This window comes from Artibeus jamaicensis, unplaced genomic scaffold (genome assembly GCF_021234435.1).
Source record: "Artibeus jamaicensis isolate MK-2021 breed Jamaican fruit bat unplaced genomic scaffold, CSHL_Jam_final scaffold_286, whole genome shotgun sequence".
NCBI classification, from domain to species: Eukaryota; Metazoa; Chordata; class Mammalia; order Chiroptera; family Phyllostomidae; genus Artibeus; species Artibeus jamaicensis.
In genome coordinates this window covers 3,940,990-3,959,077 of record NW_026522034.1, presented here as the reverse complement: position 1 = coordinate 3,959,077, position 18,088 = coordinate 3,940,990, and the positions used below count along the sequence as shown (strand labels likewise).

Here is an 18,088-nt window from a genome sequence, read left to right as displayed (position 1 = left end):
GGACTCAGAGAACCCAGAGTCAGGCCCAAGTTTGTGTTTCACCAGAACTCATACCTTTTCTGCTGACAGGTGGGTTCTGGCATGATGTTTTAGACAGAGGCAACTTTAGGATGGGAAGATTGAGAACCCAGGAAACATGTCAGGGCTTCAAGTAAAATATTAACTAGTAAATTCACTGAACAGTCATAAAGGGGGTAAGTGAAACAGTACATCTCACAGAAGAGGACAAAGAACTATGTGGGAATTGCTAAATGGATGTTCTTTAAGGGCTCCCCATTGGCTTTTATTTAAAATCCAAATTCCTTTGCTTGAAACTTTTTATGGAAACTTTGGAAAATCTAAATAGGATAAAAAGGGGAGGGAAAAAGAGAAAGGTAACTCTTATCAATATAGACATTTTCTTTTCCTTCCTGCTGTCTCTGTAGTCATCTGAGACAAAATGGACAACACCTAGGTGTTGTCCCATAATTTCCTTTTCTTTTCTTTTAATACATTTTATTGATTATGCTATTACAGTTGTCCTGTTTTCCCCCCTTCACTCCCCTCTGCCCTGCACACCCCCTCACCCACATTCCCCGCCTTTAGTTCATGATCACGAGTTGTATATATAAGTTCTTTAGCTCCTACATTTCCTATACTATTCTTGCCCTCCCCCCTATCTATTTTCTACCTACCATTTATGCTACTTATTCTCTGTACCTTTTCCCCACTTGTCTTCCTCCCACTCTCCTGTTGTTAACGCTCCATGTGATCTCCATTTCTGTGGTTCTGTTCCTGTTCTAGTTATTTGCTTAGTTTGCTTTTGTTTTTCTTTTAGGTGTGGTTGTTAATAACTGTGAGTTTGCTATCCTTTTACTGTTCATATTTTTATCTTCTTTTTCTTAGATAAGTCCCTTTAACATTTCATATAATAAGGGCTTGGTGATGATGAAATTCCTTGAACTTGACCTTATCTGAGAAGCACTTTATTGGCCCTTCCATTCTAAATGAGAGCTTTGCTGTATAGAGCAATTTTGGATGTAGGTCTTTGGATTTCATGACTTGGAATACTTCTTTCCAGCCCCTTCTTGCCTGTGAGGTCTCATTTGAGAAATCAGCTGACAGTCTGATGGAAACTCCTTTGTAGGTAACTGTCTTTTTTTCTCTTGCTGCTTTTAAGATTCTCTCCTTATCTTTTATCTTGGGTAATGCAATTATGATGTACTTGGTGTGTTCCTTCTTGGGTCCAACTTCTTTGGGACTCTGAGCTTCCTGGATTTCCTAGAAGTCTTTCCTTTGCCAGATTGAGGAAGTTCTCCTTTATTATTTGTTCGAAAACTTTTTTACTTGCTCTTCCTCTTCCCCTTCTGGTACCCCTATAATTTGGATGTTGGAATATTTAAAGATGTTCTGGATGTTCCTAAACCTCTCCTCATTTTTTTTTTTTTGAATTCTTGTTTCTTCATTCTTTTCTGGTTGGATGTTTCTTTCTTCCTTCAGGTCCACTCCATTGATTTGAGTCCCAGTTTCTTTCCCATCACTGTTGGTTCCCTGTACATTTGCCTTTATTTAGCATAGTGTTCATTTTTTTCATCTAGTTTATGACCAAATTCAACCAATTCTGTGAGCATCCTGATCGCCAGTGTTTTGAACTGTGCATCTGGTAGGTTGGCTATCTCTTTGTCGCTTAGTTGTATTTTTTCTGGAACTTTGATCTATTCTTTCATTTGTATCATTTTTCTTTGTCTTGACATGCCTGTTATGTAGTGAGAGGCAGAGCCTTAGGTGTTCACCAGGGCAGGGCAACCCACATGGCTGGGTTGTGATGCTGTATGTGGGGCAGGGGTCCGAGAAGGAACAATGGCGCTTGCTGCACTCGCTGCCGATTTCAGTCACTTCCCCCGCTTCCCACAGGCAAATTAGACTCTTCTGGTGCTGGTTCCTGGGTGGGCTGGTTTGTGTACATTCTAGGACCCTGTGGGTCTCTCCAACGAACTCTCCTGTGAGGCTGGGAGTTCCTCCCGGCACCTCAGTCCCCACAGGTGTTTTCAATCAGAGGTTTGAGGCTTTATTTCCCGGCGCTGGAACTCTGGGTTGTGCATTCTGTCCTGCTCCCCAGTTGTTTCTCCCAGTTTATCTGCACCTGAATGTGGGACCTCCCTGTCTGCAATCCGCCACCTTGCCAGGTACCCGCTGCTGCCTTGCCGGCCAACCGCAGCCTTGCACGCTGCGCCCCACTCCACAATCTGCCACCTCACTGGGTGTGCCAGCTGCCACCTTGCCATGAGTCCTCTCTGCCCGGCTGCCTCTTTTCCCCCTCCTACTGGTCTGGGTGAATGTGTCTTCTTTAACTCCTTGGTTGTTGGACTTCCATACAGTTCGATTTTCTGTCAGTTTTGGTTGCTTTTTGTTTGTAAATTGTTGTCTTTTTTTTGGCTGTGCGAAGAGGCACAGCGTGTCTACCTACGCCTCCATCTTGGCCGGAAGTCAATTTCCTTTTCTTATTATAGGAAGTCATGAATGTCTTCCAAAAAAATAGACCGTTTTGAATTACTAGATAATTGCATCTGTTGACTGTGTGATTTTTTCATTTCTTTTGTGATTATAAGGTCTCTACCATTATGAGAATAGGTAGTCAACTACAGTACCTCTATGGAGATATTTTCATATTTCACTCTGAGAGCCATCAGAAGTGTATCTTGGAGTGTATATGCAGCAAAGCTCTAACCTGATTTCTTCCCCCCACCATTTTATATGATCCCAATTGTTGAAAACCCCTCTGATGTCCAATTTGGAATGCTTTCTTTATTATATAAAATGTGCATCCTTGTAGGTGCCAGGGCTGTGTGGTGTGTTCTGGTGATTTTTCTCTTGAGTTTTAGACTAGTTAGTGTCACACTCTTAATAGTGGAAGCTTGTGTCCCCTTCCTTACACTGATTTTGCAGAAATTTCTTACCTGTTTGATCTGTTTATTTTGTCATGTGAAATTTGGGATGAGTTGGTTAAGTTTCAGAATCTCATTTGTAATCTGACTAATCGCTTTAAACCTCTATATGAACTTGAGGAAGAATAACATTAAAATATTTAGTCTCTCCAGTTGGGACCTTAATATACTTTTTCTGTTTTTTAGACTTTCTTGGTGGGTGTTTTTGTCCTTTTCTCCATATAAGTCCTTCATATTGCTTATTAGAATTATGTCGAGGGGTTTATTGTTAGTTACTTAGTTTGTTTTTTATTGTAAAACTTGCTGTTGTGAATGGAGCATGGAGATTTTCCCCCATATTTCTTTTCATTGGCTTTGCTGGGATAGAATTAAGTTGTTTTCTCCTCCTAATTCTCAGATAATTTAGCCACTTTGCTGAGCAACTTATTAATTCTGTGGTGTTCTAGTTTTTTTTTTGTTTTTTTTTTTTGTTGTTAGTATTCCAGGAGCAAAGTCTGTCATTTTACTTTCCAGAGTGATTCCATTCTGTCTGGTTAAGTCTGGGTTCTAGTCAAGGAGCTTCTGTGGGTGCTGCCCACCTCACCTCTGGCTCCCCCAAAATGCTAAGAATGCAGTAGGTATAGTGAGTGTCCCCTGAGCAAGAGTGAAGGCATCCTAGGCCATGAAGGTCATTTCTAGTCCTAGGACAATCTCTTAACGGGTCATTCCAACACAGGATCTATACCTCAGTCACATCAGAAGGCTGCGGGCTTTCGGACCCAGGGTGTTTGATTTAGGCCAACCAACCACAAGAGACCTAATGCCGATTGTCCACTTCCATCTAGAGGTGGAGGGTGACCCCTTTCCCTAGGGAGGCTCCATTCAGGGCAGAGGGGCCTAGAAATAGAACTGGACAGGAGCCGTGGTCCGTCCAGAAAGCCTTCTCCCTCAGCCAGGCCACCTGAGCTGTGCCCCTCCCAGGCTTGGAGTGCCTTTTCTAAGCCAGGAAGGCCAACTTCAGACTCAGCCCCTTTCCAATAGATCCAAAGCAGGGACAGTGACGACTGGCTCTGGTTCCCCTTCCTTTATTTCTATGTCCTGTAAAGTCGCTCAATTTATTTTCAAATGATAGGTAATATAGTCACAATGTTCAAAAATGAAAGCAATCTAGAAGACATACAATGAAGTCTTTCCCTCCATGTCTACCCTGCCCCCTCCATAATTATTTATGCGTCCTTCAAAGATTTCTTTATTAAAAAATGTATTTTTATTTTTCTCTACTCTTAACACAAAAGGTAGCATCCTATACACACATATTGGCACTTTGGTTGTTTTTTTTTTACCTAAAACATACACCATAATACAAATATTGAACACTCATATGCTATTCACTGTTCTAACCTTTTAAACATATTATATTTAATCCTCCTAGTACGCCAATGATCATCATTTTGCCATGGAGATTTTATCATATAAAGAGCTTCCTGCCCTGGCTGGTGTAGCTCAGTGGATCGAGTGCAGGCCTGCGAACCAAAGGATCACAGTTCGATTCCTGTTCAGGGCACATGCCTGGGTTGCAGGCCAGTTCCCGGCAGGGGATGCACAAGAGGCAACCATACATTGATATTTCTCTCTCTTTCCTTCCCTTCCCCTCTAAAGATAAATAAATAAAATATTTAAAAATATTTTTTAAAAAAGAACTTCCTTAATACAACGAAGTACAGCTTCTTAGTACTTCATTATATGGGTACATCATAATTGATGTAACTCATTGCTAGTGATGGGCACTTAGGGGTTTTTTTCCCCCTTTATTGAGTTCACTGGGGGTGACACTGGTTAACAGAACTATGCAGGTTTCAGGTGCGCAATTCCATAACGCATCATTTGTACACTGTGTTGTATATTCACCACTAGGTTGTTTCTGTTTTGTACTATCATGGGCCGTGTTGAATTATACAGATTATCATTTCCTACATGTGCAGACAGAGCAACAGAATAGGTACCTAGAAGAGAGATTGCTGGGTCAAAGAATAAATACATTTGTGGGTTTTTTTAAAGATTTTATTTATTTTTAGAGCGAGGGAAAGGGAAGGAGAAAGAGGGAGACATTGATGCATGAGAGATACATCGATCAATTGCCTCTCACACACCCCCAGCTGAGGAGCTGGCCTGCGCAACCAAGGCATGTACCCTGACTGGAAATCAAACCAGTGACTTTCTGGTTGTCAGTCCCAAATCTACTGAGCCACTCCAGCCAGGGCTATATTTGTGATTTTGATGGATATTACCTAATTGCCCTCTGTCTTAAAGTTATTAGTTCTTTTCATAATTGCTTAGTATTTCTCCTTAATAGTGATGCTGGTGAGCACTAGGATTTCATTCAGTTATAATAGTCAGTCTCTGTTAAGAACAGAGGACTTCTCTGATATGATTCTCTACAGCACTCCCATACGGGATGGGAAATTTCCCAGTTTTACAAAGAAGACTGAGGTGCATCGAGGTTAGGTGATCTGCCAAGGGCACGGAGCTGAGGCACATCCACCTCTGCCGGGCTCTTTTCTCTGTTCCAGCTGCCACTTACCGCAGTCACTGGCCCCTGTCTCTAGGTAATGGGTCTCTGTTCCTCAGATCAGATGCCCAAAGGCTGGAGCGGCTGCCTGCTCAGGACCCAGTGCCAACCCCCAGTCCCTGTTCCCACTCTGAGCTCTCCATGAGGTCTCGGCTACCCTGGAGTAAGTCTCCTGGATCAGAAGAATCAAGCCTTGAGACCTTAACTTCTCGGGTGACTTGGGAAGGTTGAGAGCCAGCAAAGCTGAGGACCTGTGTCTAGTGCTCTGACTTTTGAGTCAGGTTGGCTCTCAGGCTCTCTGCTTGCAGTTCCAAGACAAGTTAATCATAGTCATTGAAGTTCGAGTAGTCAGTGGAGAGCCTTTCTCCTGGCCTTACTCGGGCCGATGTATTATTGTTGGTGAGAGTAAATTATAACAGTATTTCTGAGACAGTAACTAACACTGTTTTCCCTAGTAATATTTGAAGCAACGTTGCAATGGTTAAGAGCATGAACTCTGAGCCAGATGGCCTGTGTTTTTATATTAGTTTGCTATTGCTGTTGTAACAAATCACCACAAACTTGGGTGCTTAAAACAATACAAATTCATTACTGTGCAGCTCTGGAGATCAGAAGTCTGAACTGGGTCTCATTGAGATAAAATCAAGATGTCAGCAGGGCTGTCTTCCCTTCTAAAGGCTCGTGGAGAAAATTGATTTTCTTGCATTTTCCAGCTTCTAGAGGCTGCCTGCATTCCTTGGTTCATGGCCTCCTTCCATCTTCAAAACCAGCAGGATAGTGTCACTCCGACTTCTGTTCCGTTATCACTTCTCCTTTTCACTCTCTTGCTTTCCCCCCTTTCCTCTGTAGAGCCCCTGTGATCACATTAGGTCCCTCCAGATAATCCAGGATGATCTCCCCATCTCAAGATACTGAATGTATGAGGGGGGGATGGGACAACTGTAATAGCACAATCAATAAAATATATTTTTAAAAAGTCCTTAATGTAAATCACTCCTACAAAACCCTTTTAATAAGCTGACATATTCACAGGTTCTGGGAATAAGTAGATGGATGGAGGCCGTTATTCTGTCTACTACAGTTTGCATCTGGACTCTTAACACTTACTTAATTGTGTGGCCTTGGACAGGTTGTTTGACCTCTTGTTCAGTTTCCCCCATCCTTTTTTTAAAAATATATTTTATTGATTATGCCATTAAAGTTGTCCCATTTCCCCCCTTCATTCCCCTCCACCCTGCATACTGCCTCCCCCCCCACATTTCCCCCCTTTAATTCATATCCATGTGTCACAAGTTCTTTAGCTTCTATATGTCCCATACTATTCTTGCCCTCCCCCTGTCTATTTTCTACCTACCATCTATGCTACTTTTTCTCTGTACCTTCTCCCCCCTTCTCCTCCTCCCACTCCCCTGTTGATAACCCTCCATGTGATCTTCATTTCTATGGTTCTGCTCCTGATCTAGCTGTCCTCTTAGTTTGCTTTTGTTTTAGGTGTGGTTCTTAATAACTGTGAGTTTGCTATCCTTTCACTGTTCATGTTTTAATCTTTTTCTTAGATAAGTCTCTTTAACACTTCATATAATAAGGGCTTAGTGATGATGAACTCTTTTAACTTGATCTTATCTGAGAAGCGCTTTATCTGCCCTTCCATTCTAAATGAAAGCTTTGCTGGATAGATCAATCTTGGATGTAGGTCTCTGGATTTCATGACTTGGAATACTTCTTTCCAGCCTCTTCTTGCCTGTAAGGTCCCTTCTGAGAAATCAGCTGACAGTCTGATGGGAACTCCTTTGTAGATGACAGTCCCCTTAGCTCTTGCTACTTCTAGGATTCTCTCCTTCATTTTATTCTTGGCTAATGTAATTATGACATACTTGGTGTGTTCCTCCTTGGGTCCAACTTCTTTGGGACTCTCTGAGCTTCCTGGATTTCTTAGAAGTCTATTTCCTTTGCCAGACTGGGGAAGTTCTCCTATATTATTTATTCAAAAACTTTTTAACTTGTTTCTCTTCCTCTTCCCTTTCTGGTACTCCTATAATTTGGATGTTGGGACGTTTAAAGATGTCCTGGAGGTTCCTAAGCCTCTCCTCATTTTTTTGAATCTTGTTTTTTCATTCTTTTCTGGTTGGTTGTTTCTTTCTTCCTTCTGGTCCACTCCCTTGATTTGAGTCCCAGTTTTGTTTCCATCACTACTGGTTCCCTGTGCATTTTGCTTCATTTCACTTAGTGTGGCCTTCATTTTTTCATCTAATTTGCAATTAAAATCAACCAGTTCTGTGAGGATCCTGATCAGCAGTGTTTTGAACTGTGCATCTGATAGGTTGGCTATCTCTTTGTCGCTTAGAAGTATTGGCTCTGGGGCTTTGAACTGTTCTTCTACTTGAGCCATAATGTTTTGGTCTGGTCTCACCTGTTATGTATGAGGGGTGGAGGTGTATGTGTTCACCAGGGCGGGTCTACCCAGTCGCTGAGTTGTGACTGGGGGCAGGATCAGAGAGGGAACAAAGGGGTTTGTTCCGCTCTCTCTTGGATTTTGGTCCGCTCTGCCACTTCCCACAAGCAAATTGGGCCCTTCTGGTGATGGTTCCCGGGTGTGTAGGCCTGTGTACATCCTAGGACCCTGTGGGTCTCTCCAGCAAACTCTCCTGTGAGGCTGGGAGCCTCTCCCGGCACCTCAACCCCTGAAAGCTTTTCCAATCGGTGCTTTTAGGCTTTATTTCCTATTGCTGGGGCCCTGGGTTGCGAGGTCTGTCTCACTGTTTTTCAACCCGCCTGGTTTATCTGCTCGCGAATGTGTGTCCGAGGTCCGCCAGCAGCCTTTCCAGCCTCACTGGGTTTTCATCCCCCGCCCACCGGGTCCGGTAACCACCACTTTTTCCTGCCACAACTGCTCTCCTTCCGCCGCCAACTCCGCCCCTCTTACGGGTCTGGATGAATGGTTCATTGTTGTCGGACTTCGGGTACAGTTCAATTTTCTGTCTCTTTTGGTTGTGTTTTTGTTTCTAAATCTTCGTTATCCTTAAATTTGGTTGTGCGAGGAGGTACGGTATTTCCACCTACACCTCCGTCTTGGCCAGAAGTCCAGTTTCCCCATCCTTAAAATGGGCATAAGAGTTTCTGCTCCACAGGATTTTGGAGAGGATTCAATGAGTTAATGTTTGTCATGTTTATGATAGTGTCTAACATAGTAAATGCTATGAAATTGTTAGCTGAAATCTATTAAGTAAAAAGGTACACATTCTTTGATCTGGCAATACTTTACTTTTTGTAATGTAGTTCATAGAAGCAAAAGCATCTATGCCTTTGGCTACATAAAGCATTGTCCATATTGGCCAAAAAAGGAACAGAAAGAAGAAAAAAGAGAAAAATTGCATAAAGAGGAAATCACGGTAATGTCTATTAACAGGAGAAGGCCTGAATTGGTTGTGGTCCATGTGTAATACAATGGGCTATTAAAGAAAACACATTACCTCCATACTTAAAAGGCGTATGACAATGTCCTGAATGAAGGTTAAGTTAGAGGAGGATTACAAAGTAATGGTGTAGCATGATCTCGGTTTTTATTAAAGTACAAGCATCAACCACCAAATTGCTGTATTTACTTGAGCCAATTTTTAAACCTCTTCTTCTGTGAAATGAGGATAACAGCCACTCGCCCCTCACCAGCTCTAGGGAGGACAAAGTGTGTCAGGTCCTTAGGATCCTGTAAGCAGCTGCCTAGTCTGGGTGTTTGTGGAGGGTGCTTTGTGTGGAGAGGGGTGTGGAAGAAGGATGGTCACTGGGTTACCGCAGATGTGGAGAAAGGAAATTCAGAAGTGGTGGGAAGAGATGACTGATTTAAAAAAAAAAATCTTTGCAGTGTTTCATGGCTGGAGGGTAGCCATTGTTTCTTCAGTAGCTTTTTAATATTCTAATGATTTACTGTTAGTTTGGATGCTGTCACCATAACGACAAACACTGAACTGGAGAAAGCACAAACCTGGACACATACCATGAATCAAAGTTTTACAGTTATTTAGGAGGATGTTCATAAAAACTTAAAGGGGAAAAGGCAGGAGAACCCTAACTCAGGCCTGCCCTGTATGTCTGCAGCATCTACTGCCGAGGGTGCGCCAGGCCACTGTGCTGCACGTGTGCCCTCCTGGACAGCAGTCACGGCCAGCTCAAGTGTGACATCACTGAGGAGATCCGCCAGAGGCAGGAAGAGCTGGACTCCATGACCCAAGTGTTGCAGAAGCAGGACCACGTCTTCGGCTCGGCGCTGGAGCAGATGCGTTCAACCATGAGCCAGCTGGAGAACATGCGCACTGACACAGAGGAGGTGATCCGCGCAGGTATGAACCAGCTGCTGGAGGCGGTGAAGACGCGGTTCCAGCGTGAGTCCGAGAAGATTAAGGTCCAGGTAAGCCGTCTGGACACTGTACTGCAGCGCATCCGCACAGGCAGCGTGCTGGTGCAGAGGATGAAGCGCTACGCCTCGGACCAGGAGGTGCTGGACATGCACAGTTTCCTTCGCAATGCACTGGACGCACTGCGCAGGGAGGAGCCCCAGAGCCTGAAAGCTACAGTGCACGTTGACAGCTTCAACGACTTCAAGGTGCGCGTGCAGGACCTTGTCTCTTGCATCATCCAGGGCACAGGTGAGCAACCCGCATGGGTGGTCTGTTCACCATTTAAGAGTTGCGCCTTGCTGCAGCTCTCTGAGGAAGGTGGGGGCGAAAATACCATTTCCTTATGACAGAAAAGGAAACGGGGCTTTAAAAATTGTCTCTTTGGTGCGATCACATCATAGGTTCCAATATGTGCAGGATAAGGGGGAAAGGAGGCCCTGACATGGGGCTGCAGCCACCCAGAGGGGTCATGTTCTACTTTTGGACTGGCCAAAAAGTTCGTTTGTTGTTTTCTGTACAATGGCGCTAGTAGTGCTTCCTCGTCTTTCACTTCATTTGAAACAATTTTGTTAGATAGTATTGTAACAGTTGTTGTAGCAGCATGCATTTCAAAGAAAATCAAAATTTGTGAATTTTTGTGTAGCAATTTTAATATTGAAGATAGAAGAAAATATGCAACATTTTTGGCATGTTATGCTTTATTAAAATTTCACAAAAAGTAAAAACAATTGAAACACACAAAGATTTGTGCAGTGTATGGAGAAGGTTCTGTGATTGATCAAACCTGTCAAAAGTGGTTTATAAAGTTTCTTGACCAAATGATTCTTTGCTCTGGGGCTGTCTTATGCATGGAAAGATGTTTGGCAGCATCCAGGCCTCTACCCACTAGAAGCCAATAGCGGGAGACAGCCAACATGCTTAAAATATCCAAATCAATGAAGTTATTGGTGAAAATGAAAAATGCATCTTTTGGGGAAAAAAAAACTAAATGTACTTTTTGGCCAACCCAATAATTTACAAGACCCTGTGGATTAGCTGTGATCTTGCAACCCTTGGGGAAGTTAAGGAGCTACAAAGCTGAGAACTAGACCGATGCCATCTTAGCCCCAGAAGAACCAACGACTCCAGGAAGTTCTCTTAAGCCATCTACCTATATTTAGCAACAGAAAAGTGAACTAGAAAATGAAGTTAGTACAGAACGGGGCTGACAAAACCCCCTGGGGTGCTAGGGTGCTTTCCCAGAAGTTTACAGTGGCTCAGTGAAGAAGATCATTTGTCCCTAGAGTGGCCCGCCATGTGTGCCGCCGTGTGGGCCTTGCCTGGTACTGAGCACTTGGGAGGTGGGGAACCACCCTCCAGTCCCTCACCTCAAGTTCTCCCCTCCAACGGGAAGGCAAAGTGGGGGCCTATCACGTAGCTGGAGAAAGAGACAGTGCTTGGCTCTGCAGTCCAAATTCAGGAGTTGTAGCAGCTCCACGGAGCTGGAAACGCCAGGGGGACTGAAAAGAGACTTTCGAGGGGTGGGCGTGCACAAGAGGACCTCCAGGGTGAGGAGACTTTGATGGCTTTTTGATGAAACCTCCAGGCTGGAATCTGAGCTCTAGACAGCTGGTGTGAAAAGGGGGAGGGAGGCTAAGAATCTGAAGGCCCCAAGACAGGTGTCAGTGGCAGAGGACTCCTCCCTCCTGCCCTTGGAGCTGATGGACATGGGTTCATAAAAGTACAGTCCTAGAGTGGGCATGGACTTGTCCCTCCTCTACCTAGGCAGTGGATGTTACCCCATACACAGGAAATGACCCCGCAGACTTTTAAACAGCTTGCCTAGGGTGTTGGAACTGGGCAGTGGCAAAGAAAGGAGTTACATGTTTTCATCTAAAGCATGAAAGAGTTATGCTAGACTTAATAAAAACCAGGCTGTGGGTCAGAAGAGTATCATGGAATTCTCACTGTATGCGGAGAAGTCAGTGAGCAGTAACACACTGTAGCATTGTTCACACTTTGCTTTGGCGTTGGCCCAGAGGTGGCGAGAGGTGCACTTGTTGTGTGGGGCCACAGGCAAGGGCGCGCTGATGCCCCGCCCCTTTCTCCCATCTGGGTGGGGCCAGGCCGCTGCTGTCAGGGGGCTTTTCTTCCAACTGCCAGCCCCTCTGTGGAGCTGCTCCAGTGCTGGGTGAGACCCTGGGGAATGGGTCTCTAGGAAAAGCAACAGGGACACTCCCTTTCTCTCTGCCACTGTCCCAGGCCAGGGCACCTCTTACCAGGGATGTCCCTGACCTGCTTACACCTTTCTCTGTGTTCTCCAGATGCAGCTGTCCCCAGGAGAAGCAACCCAGAGGCTACCAGCACTCCCAGGAAGCCTTCTGACATTAATCTGGTGAGATGGGTTTGAGGGCCGATGGGGAGGCAGTACAGTCCAGCGGGTCAGGCAGGTTGGGAGTGCCCGTGTCAGAAAGGAAACCGAGTCTTGCTGTCCTGTGTATGTAGGCAGTAGAGCAGCAAGAGTGCCTGAGGAATGGATAGCAAGGGACTGGACTGGAGCTTTCAGTGGGAGGGAGGAAGGAAGGGGCTGGCTTGCTCTGGGTTCCTGTATGCCACAGTAGCTCTTGATGGGACAAGAGCTCTTGGTGGATTCAGGACCAGTTAGACTTGGAGGTGGACAGGAGGTGAAGGAGGTGGTCACTGATAGGTGCCCCTGGTGACCTCGCCCTTCCTTGCACCCCACCCCAGATATTTGAGACTTTCCCTGGGGTCAACACGTGGACCTTTCCCTCTTCTTCCCTCACACATGGTTCTTGGAGAGGAATGGAGAGTGGGGCCTCCACCCAGAAGCCTGGGTTCTATCGGTGTGATTTCAGGGCCAGCACAGATCCAAGAACCAGAGTTTCTCAGGGTTGGAAGGGTGTGGGCATTCCCTCTGCAGTGCCCCTGACCAGTTGCAGTTCCGCTTTCATCCATGTACCTCCTAGATCAGGAAGCTCATTCATTCTCAGAGGCAGTCACTCCCGTCTCTGGACTGCTCTGACTTAGTGTTTCCCTGGGTAAACATGCAATGGCACACCTCTGACTTGCCCTCGTGGGAGCTTGCCTGCATGGCACTCTCCACCAGGGTCAGCTTCTTCAGTTCTTTCTGGAACCCGGCATCTGGTCTCCTTCCCATCCTGCTCATCCAGGTTTGCATGTGTCTGCCTGTCTAGGGTCTGGGCCCAGAAAGGATCAGACATCCATGGAAAGGAGGTCTTCTGATGGGGGTAGTCAGGGTGGCAAGCCTTCCCAGCTTGGCTGCGGCATAGCCCATAGGAGTGGGAGGTTGCTGAAGGCTGAGGAACCAGGAAAGGCTTCCTGGAGGACACAGGATTCTGGATCTGAGAGTTTCAGAACTAGGAGATAGCACGGAGTCATCCTTTACAGAGGATGAAGCTGAGGTCCAGAGAGAGGGTGTGGCTTCACCTGCGGCCACCGGGTGAGCGAGGGACCAGACTGGAAGCCAACTTCTGGGTGAGGTGTTGCATCCCCATATACCTAGCTTCAAAAGTTAAAAAGTGGCATTTTAATTTTTGGATCGGTAATATATGATTAGAAATAAAAACGTAGAGATAAATGCTCACTCTCACCTTCACTCCTCATCTGTCAGTTCTCATGCCCACACACCTATCTATTAACTTATTACATATCCTTCTAGAATTTCTTTATGCAATTACAATTAAATGCAATTATAGATATTTGCTTTTTCTTGTTTTTTTGCATTTAGGTAGTATGGTACCACATATTCATAATGTTGGATTGTTCACCCAATAAATATTCCTTCCTGGTGCATTTTTGCATCTACATAGTAGTCTGTTGAGTGATTACAGTGTGCTTTATTTAGCCAATTCTCAGTCGATGCACATTTAAGTGATTTCATATTACATGCAGTACTAGAATGAAAATTGTCCCCAAAGAAATCATATGAATAAGAACGGAAGGTGCCCTGGGTCCGCAGATCTCAGCTGTGTCTGGGTGCCAGGTATTGGTTGATGAACAACGAGAAAGCCCATGCAGTCCACGTACAGTTTAGGTCTTTTGCTGGGTCTTATCTTGAGACGACCTCTCACTACCCACTACTAAGTCGTTTGAAATTGGAATATCAGAAAAGTGCTTTTTTTGCAGAGCCTTTTGTGGTGTTTAAGTAACAGGCTGGGAGTGGGGGGGTGGGCAGGAGGTGGTGGAGCTGGGGGCAAGGAAGTGGGTAACAGTCTGAGTGCAGAGGACAGATGTGGCAGCTCTAGTGAGCAGGCATGGGCTGGCCGTCCCAGGAGAGCCAAGTCCATCAGCCCAGAGGGAGGCAACTCCTGGACCCATGTCTCTGCCTTAGATGGCAGGAGCTGGGCTTCTGGGACCAACACTCATCCCGGTCGAAACCATCGGTTAACTTTCATTACAACCGTGCACTCAGGTGGAGAGGACGAAACATGCCCACGGGCTCCCCCAGGGCTGCTGTGGGTGTGGGGGCAGCTTGGAGATTCTCCCTCCTTTGTTCTAGGGTTCTACAAGGGTAGAATAATGTTTCAGTACTTCAATGAAAAAAAATTTTAAGCTATAAAACAACTATAAATCAGCCATCATGGTACTTTTCCCTTTACGGAGCCTCCACGCACCCTCCCCCCCGACCCCATTAACATTGGGGGTGGGTGTCAGGCAGGGCAGAGAAGCAGAGAAACCGAGGCCTGTCTTTGGGGAGCTCATTGCCCACAGGGTGAAGTCTTCCACACACCCACAGCCGCAGAGCCAGACAGGAAAGAATAGAACAGGAGCTTTTCAACTGAAAAAAAATTTTAATGGTGATAAAATACATGTAAACATAAAGTTTACCTATAAGTGGAGTTGCTGGATTATATGGTGATTCTGTTTTTAGTTTGTGGAGGAACCGCCCTCCAGTGTCCCACAGCGGACGTACCATTCTACATTCTTACCAACAGTACACAAGATTTCCAGTTTTTTCCACATTCCCACCCATACTTTTTAAAAATAGGTCGTTTAAACTTTTTTGACCACCACTCATTGTTAAAAAAAAAAGTATTTACATCTAGCCCATGCCCTATGGACACACACGTGCCTCTAGCTAAAATAGCAGTTTTGCAGAACAAATTATACTTATTACATGGGATTACACTAATGTTTTCTGTTCTCTGTAACATAAAAACGCAGGTCACGACACGCTTGGTTGCTCTCCCGCTCTAACGGGTCCGGTGTGTGCAGTGTGAAAACCACTGGTGTGGCGCGCTCAGTGGGGCCGCGCTGTCCGGAGTCAGAGTTCTAGTTCTCTCCCCTGCCCCCAGACAGGCTTCATTCTCTGATCCCAGGACAGCTCTCCTCCCTTTTTATAAAGATGTTGAGCAAAAGAAACCGAGGAATGCAGGAGGGAAGAAGGAAATCAGTCCATGATGGCAGACTGTGGGGGAGCCCGCAGCCCAGCTCGGAACACTGAACCCGGAAAGGAGCCCCGCACCCCGCACACAGCCCCGTCTCGCTGGGCCTTCCCTGCTTAGCCCAGCCCAGGCGTGGCCTGACCAAGTCCTTGCCCACACAGGAGGGGCAGGTCTTGCCCTGATAAGGACAGCGGATCCCTGGCCTCGTCCTCTCGCAGTGGGTCACCGGGCTATTCCCTTGCACTATTTTAATGATACTACAATGTCAAAGCCGGTGACATTTGGCACACTCCCAGTCTGGTACCACCCCCCCACCTGTCCGGTTTGGAATGTGTCCGTTACCCCCGAGGGAACCAGCCCTGCGCCCACGAAGCATCCCCTCTCCTTCATGCCCACCCCGCCCCCGGCAGCCCCCGGACTGCCGTCTGCCTCTGCATCTAGTTATTCTGGGTTATTTCACATAAATGGAAACATACGGTATGCATTTTTTGTGGCTGGCTCTTTCTATGGTTGTATTGGTTTTGTTTTGCTTTTTTTAAATCCTCACCCAAGGATATGTTTATTGATGATTTAGAGAGAGAGGAAGTGGGGGGGGGGGAGAGGGAGAGAAACACCAATGCGAGAGAAGCATTGCTCAGCCGCCTCCCTGTACGAGCCACTGACTGGGAATCACACCCGTGACCCCTCGGTGCAGGGACGACGCTCCAACCAACTGAGCCTCCAGGCCGGGGCAGGGCCAGCTTGTTTCACTCAGCACCATGTGCTCAAGGCTCATCCGTGTGTGTGTGTGTGTGTGTGTGTGTGCGCGCGCGCGTATCAGAATGTCAGTCCTTTTTATGGCTGCATAATACTCCCCTGGATGGGTGCGCACATTTATTGCTAAACAATTTTTGGCTGTTGTGAATCGTGTTGCTGTGAAGATTCATGTGCAAGTTTGGGTTTGAACATCTTGTTTTCTGTTCCTTTGGGCACATACTTAGGAGTAGAATTGTTGAATCACATGAAAATTCTGTAACTTTTTGGAGAACTGTTCTTGCTTCATTTCTGGGATGGGTACATGAAGCACTCGGCACTGCACCTGGTGCAGAGCAATAATAAAAACAGTCATCACCATCGGGTGCTAAGTGCCAGGTGCTCTTCCTAGCATTTTACCTAGTACTGAACTTCGTCCACACTGCCCTGTGAGTTAGACAATGTGATTATTTCCACGTACAGAGAGGGACTGAGAGGCCCCAGGAGCTTTAAGTGGTTTGTCTAAGGTGCGTAAAGGCCATTTGGACCCAGGCAGAGTGAAGGCCGCAGGGAGGCCAGCTGCAGCTCAGTGGGAGGGTGTCCTTCTGGTTACAGCCTCACTGCTGTAGAGGAGCTGGTCCTGACAGCAGCGGGCACTTGTCCCTGGAGCTGTGCAGGCTAGACGCCGGGCAAGCCCTGAGGAGTTGTTGGGCAGTGGTTCCAGGATGCCAGCACCTCGGGGTCATGAGGTGAAGCCACTGGGTTGTGGGGAAGATGCCTGGTCCCTAAGAACTCTGAGCTTTGGACCTGGCAGCTTGTACCTGTGACTGAGTGAGGCCCTGGGGATTGGGCTGACCCTGAGCCTGGGTTCCCAGCCCTTATCCTGCTGCCCAGTCATTTCCGATTCTCCTTTCCTGACTTTGCAGCCAGAGGGGCCACAGATCGCTCAGGCGCAGGCCCCGGGGCTGGCTGACGCTCAGCGTGTGGCCGTGGTACAGTCAGTGCCTGGGACATACCCTGTGCCAGTGTATGCCTACTCCATCAAGGACCCCTCCTGCAGGCAGGTAAGTTCTCCCCAGTCTCTGCCTCCCATCCTGAGATCTCAGATTCTACCAGGCAGTAAGAGGTAGAGCTGGGTGAGAATGCAGATCTAAATGGGCACCTGCTTTATGCTCTTCCTTGCCCTTGGCTGCCTTGTCAGGAAGTTCCCCTCTGCTCTAAGCTACGAGCCCGTGCAGGGGAGGCAGAGGCTGCAGAGGCCAGTGGTTAATAGGCAGGGCCAATGTGCATGGCAGCCTGGGAGGGCCTTCTATGGGGAGAGAGCAGAGGGGATGGCCACCGGCCCCTGCCATGCAGTTCTGGGTCTCTGCCTATCACCTTGGGGCCCATGGAGGCTCCTGACCTGGTGCTGTGACTCTTCTATGCATAGGAGGTCTCCACCACAGCCACAGCACAGAAGAGGAAGTCCTGCCAGACCGAGTGCCCCAGGAAGGTTATCAAGATGGAGTCTGAGGAAGAGAAGGAGACCAGGTCGGCCCAGGGCTCCCCCGAGCAGCCCAGGCCCAGCACCTCCAAGGCAGTCTCACCGCCTGCCCAGGAGGGGACCCATGAGAGCCGCACCACAGGAAATGAGGAATTACTGCTCAACAGCAACCACGAGACTGGTGACTCTGAAGAGGCAGGTAGGGAGGTTTGGGGCCACAGAGGCTGAGGCCTACATGCTGTCCGCCAGGGGTTGGGTGTGGCCCCTCCTCTGCTTTCTGACCCTACCCAGGGAGCCCAAAGCCAACAGCATTCCCTGAGTCCTGCTCTCAGCCGCCACCAGATGGGGCAAGGGAGAGCCCACACTTTGCCTGGGTGGTGAGAATGGCAGCTTTGCTAGAATTCCAGCGCAGGGAGCAGGAGGGGCTGAAGCCCACACTTCCGTGGCTCCTTCCCCAGCACACTCTTACAGAACCCAGCAACATGCCTCTGCACAGCGTGGGTCTCCCCAGGACATGTTTGTTTGGTGGGTGCCTACCATGCTCCCAGAGAGGACTTGAGTACCACCCACACCCATCAGTTCTCAGATTTTTCTTCAAAGACCTC

The 18,088-nt window shown here is 47.0% G+C and overlaps 1 protein-coding gene across 1 annotated transcript in view; it reads left to right on the top strand.

Moving 5' to 3' along the window:
* Window positions 1-18,088, top strand: part of PML (PML nuclear body scaffold) — a 46,800-nt gene that overhangs the window by 15,833 nt on the left and 12,879 nt on the right. Inside the window, 3 exon segments of the mRNA XM_053656810.1 lie at window positions 9,565-10,112; window positions 12,167-12,237; window positions 17,430-17,682. Coding sequence (XP_053512785.1) covers window positions 9,565-10,112; window positions 12,167-12,237; window positions 17,430-17,682 — 872 coding nt within the window.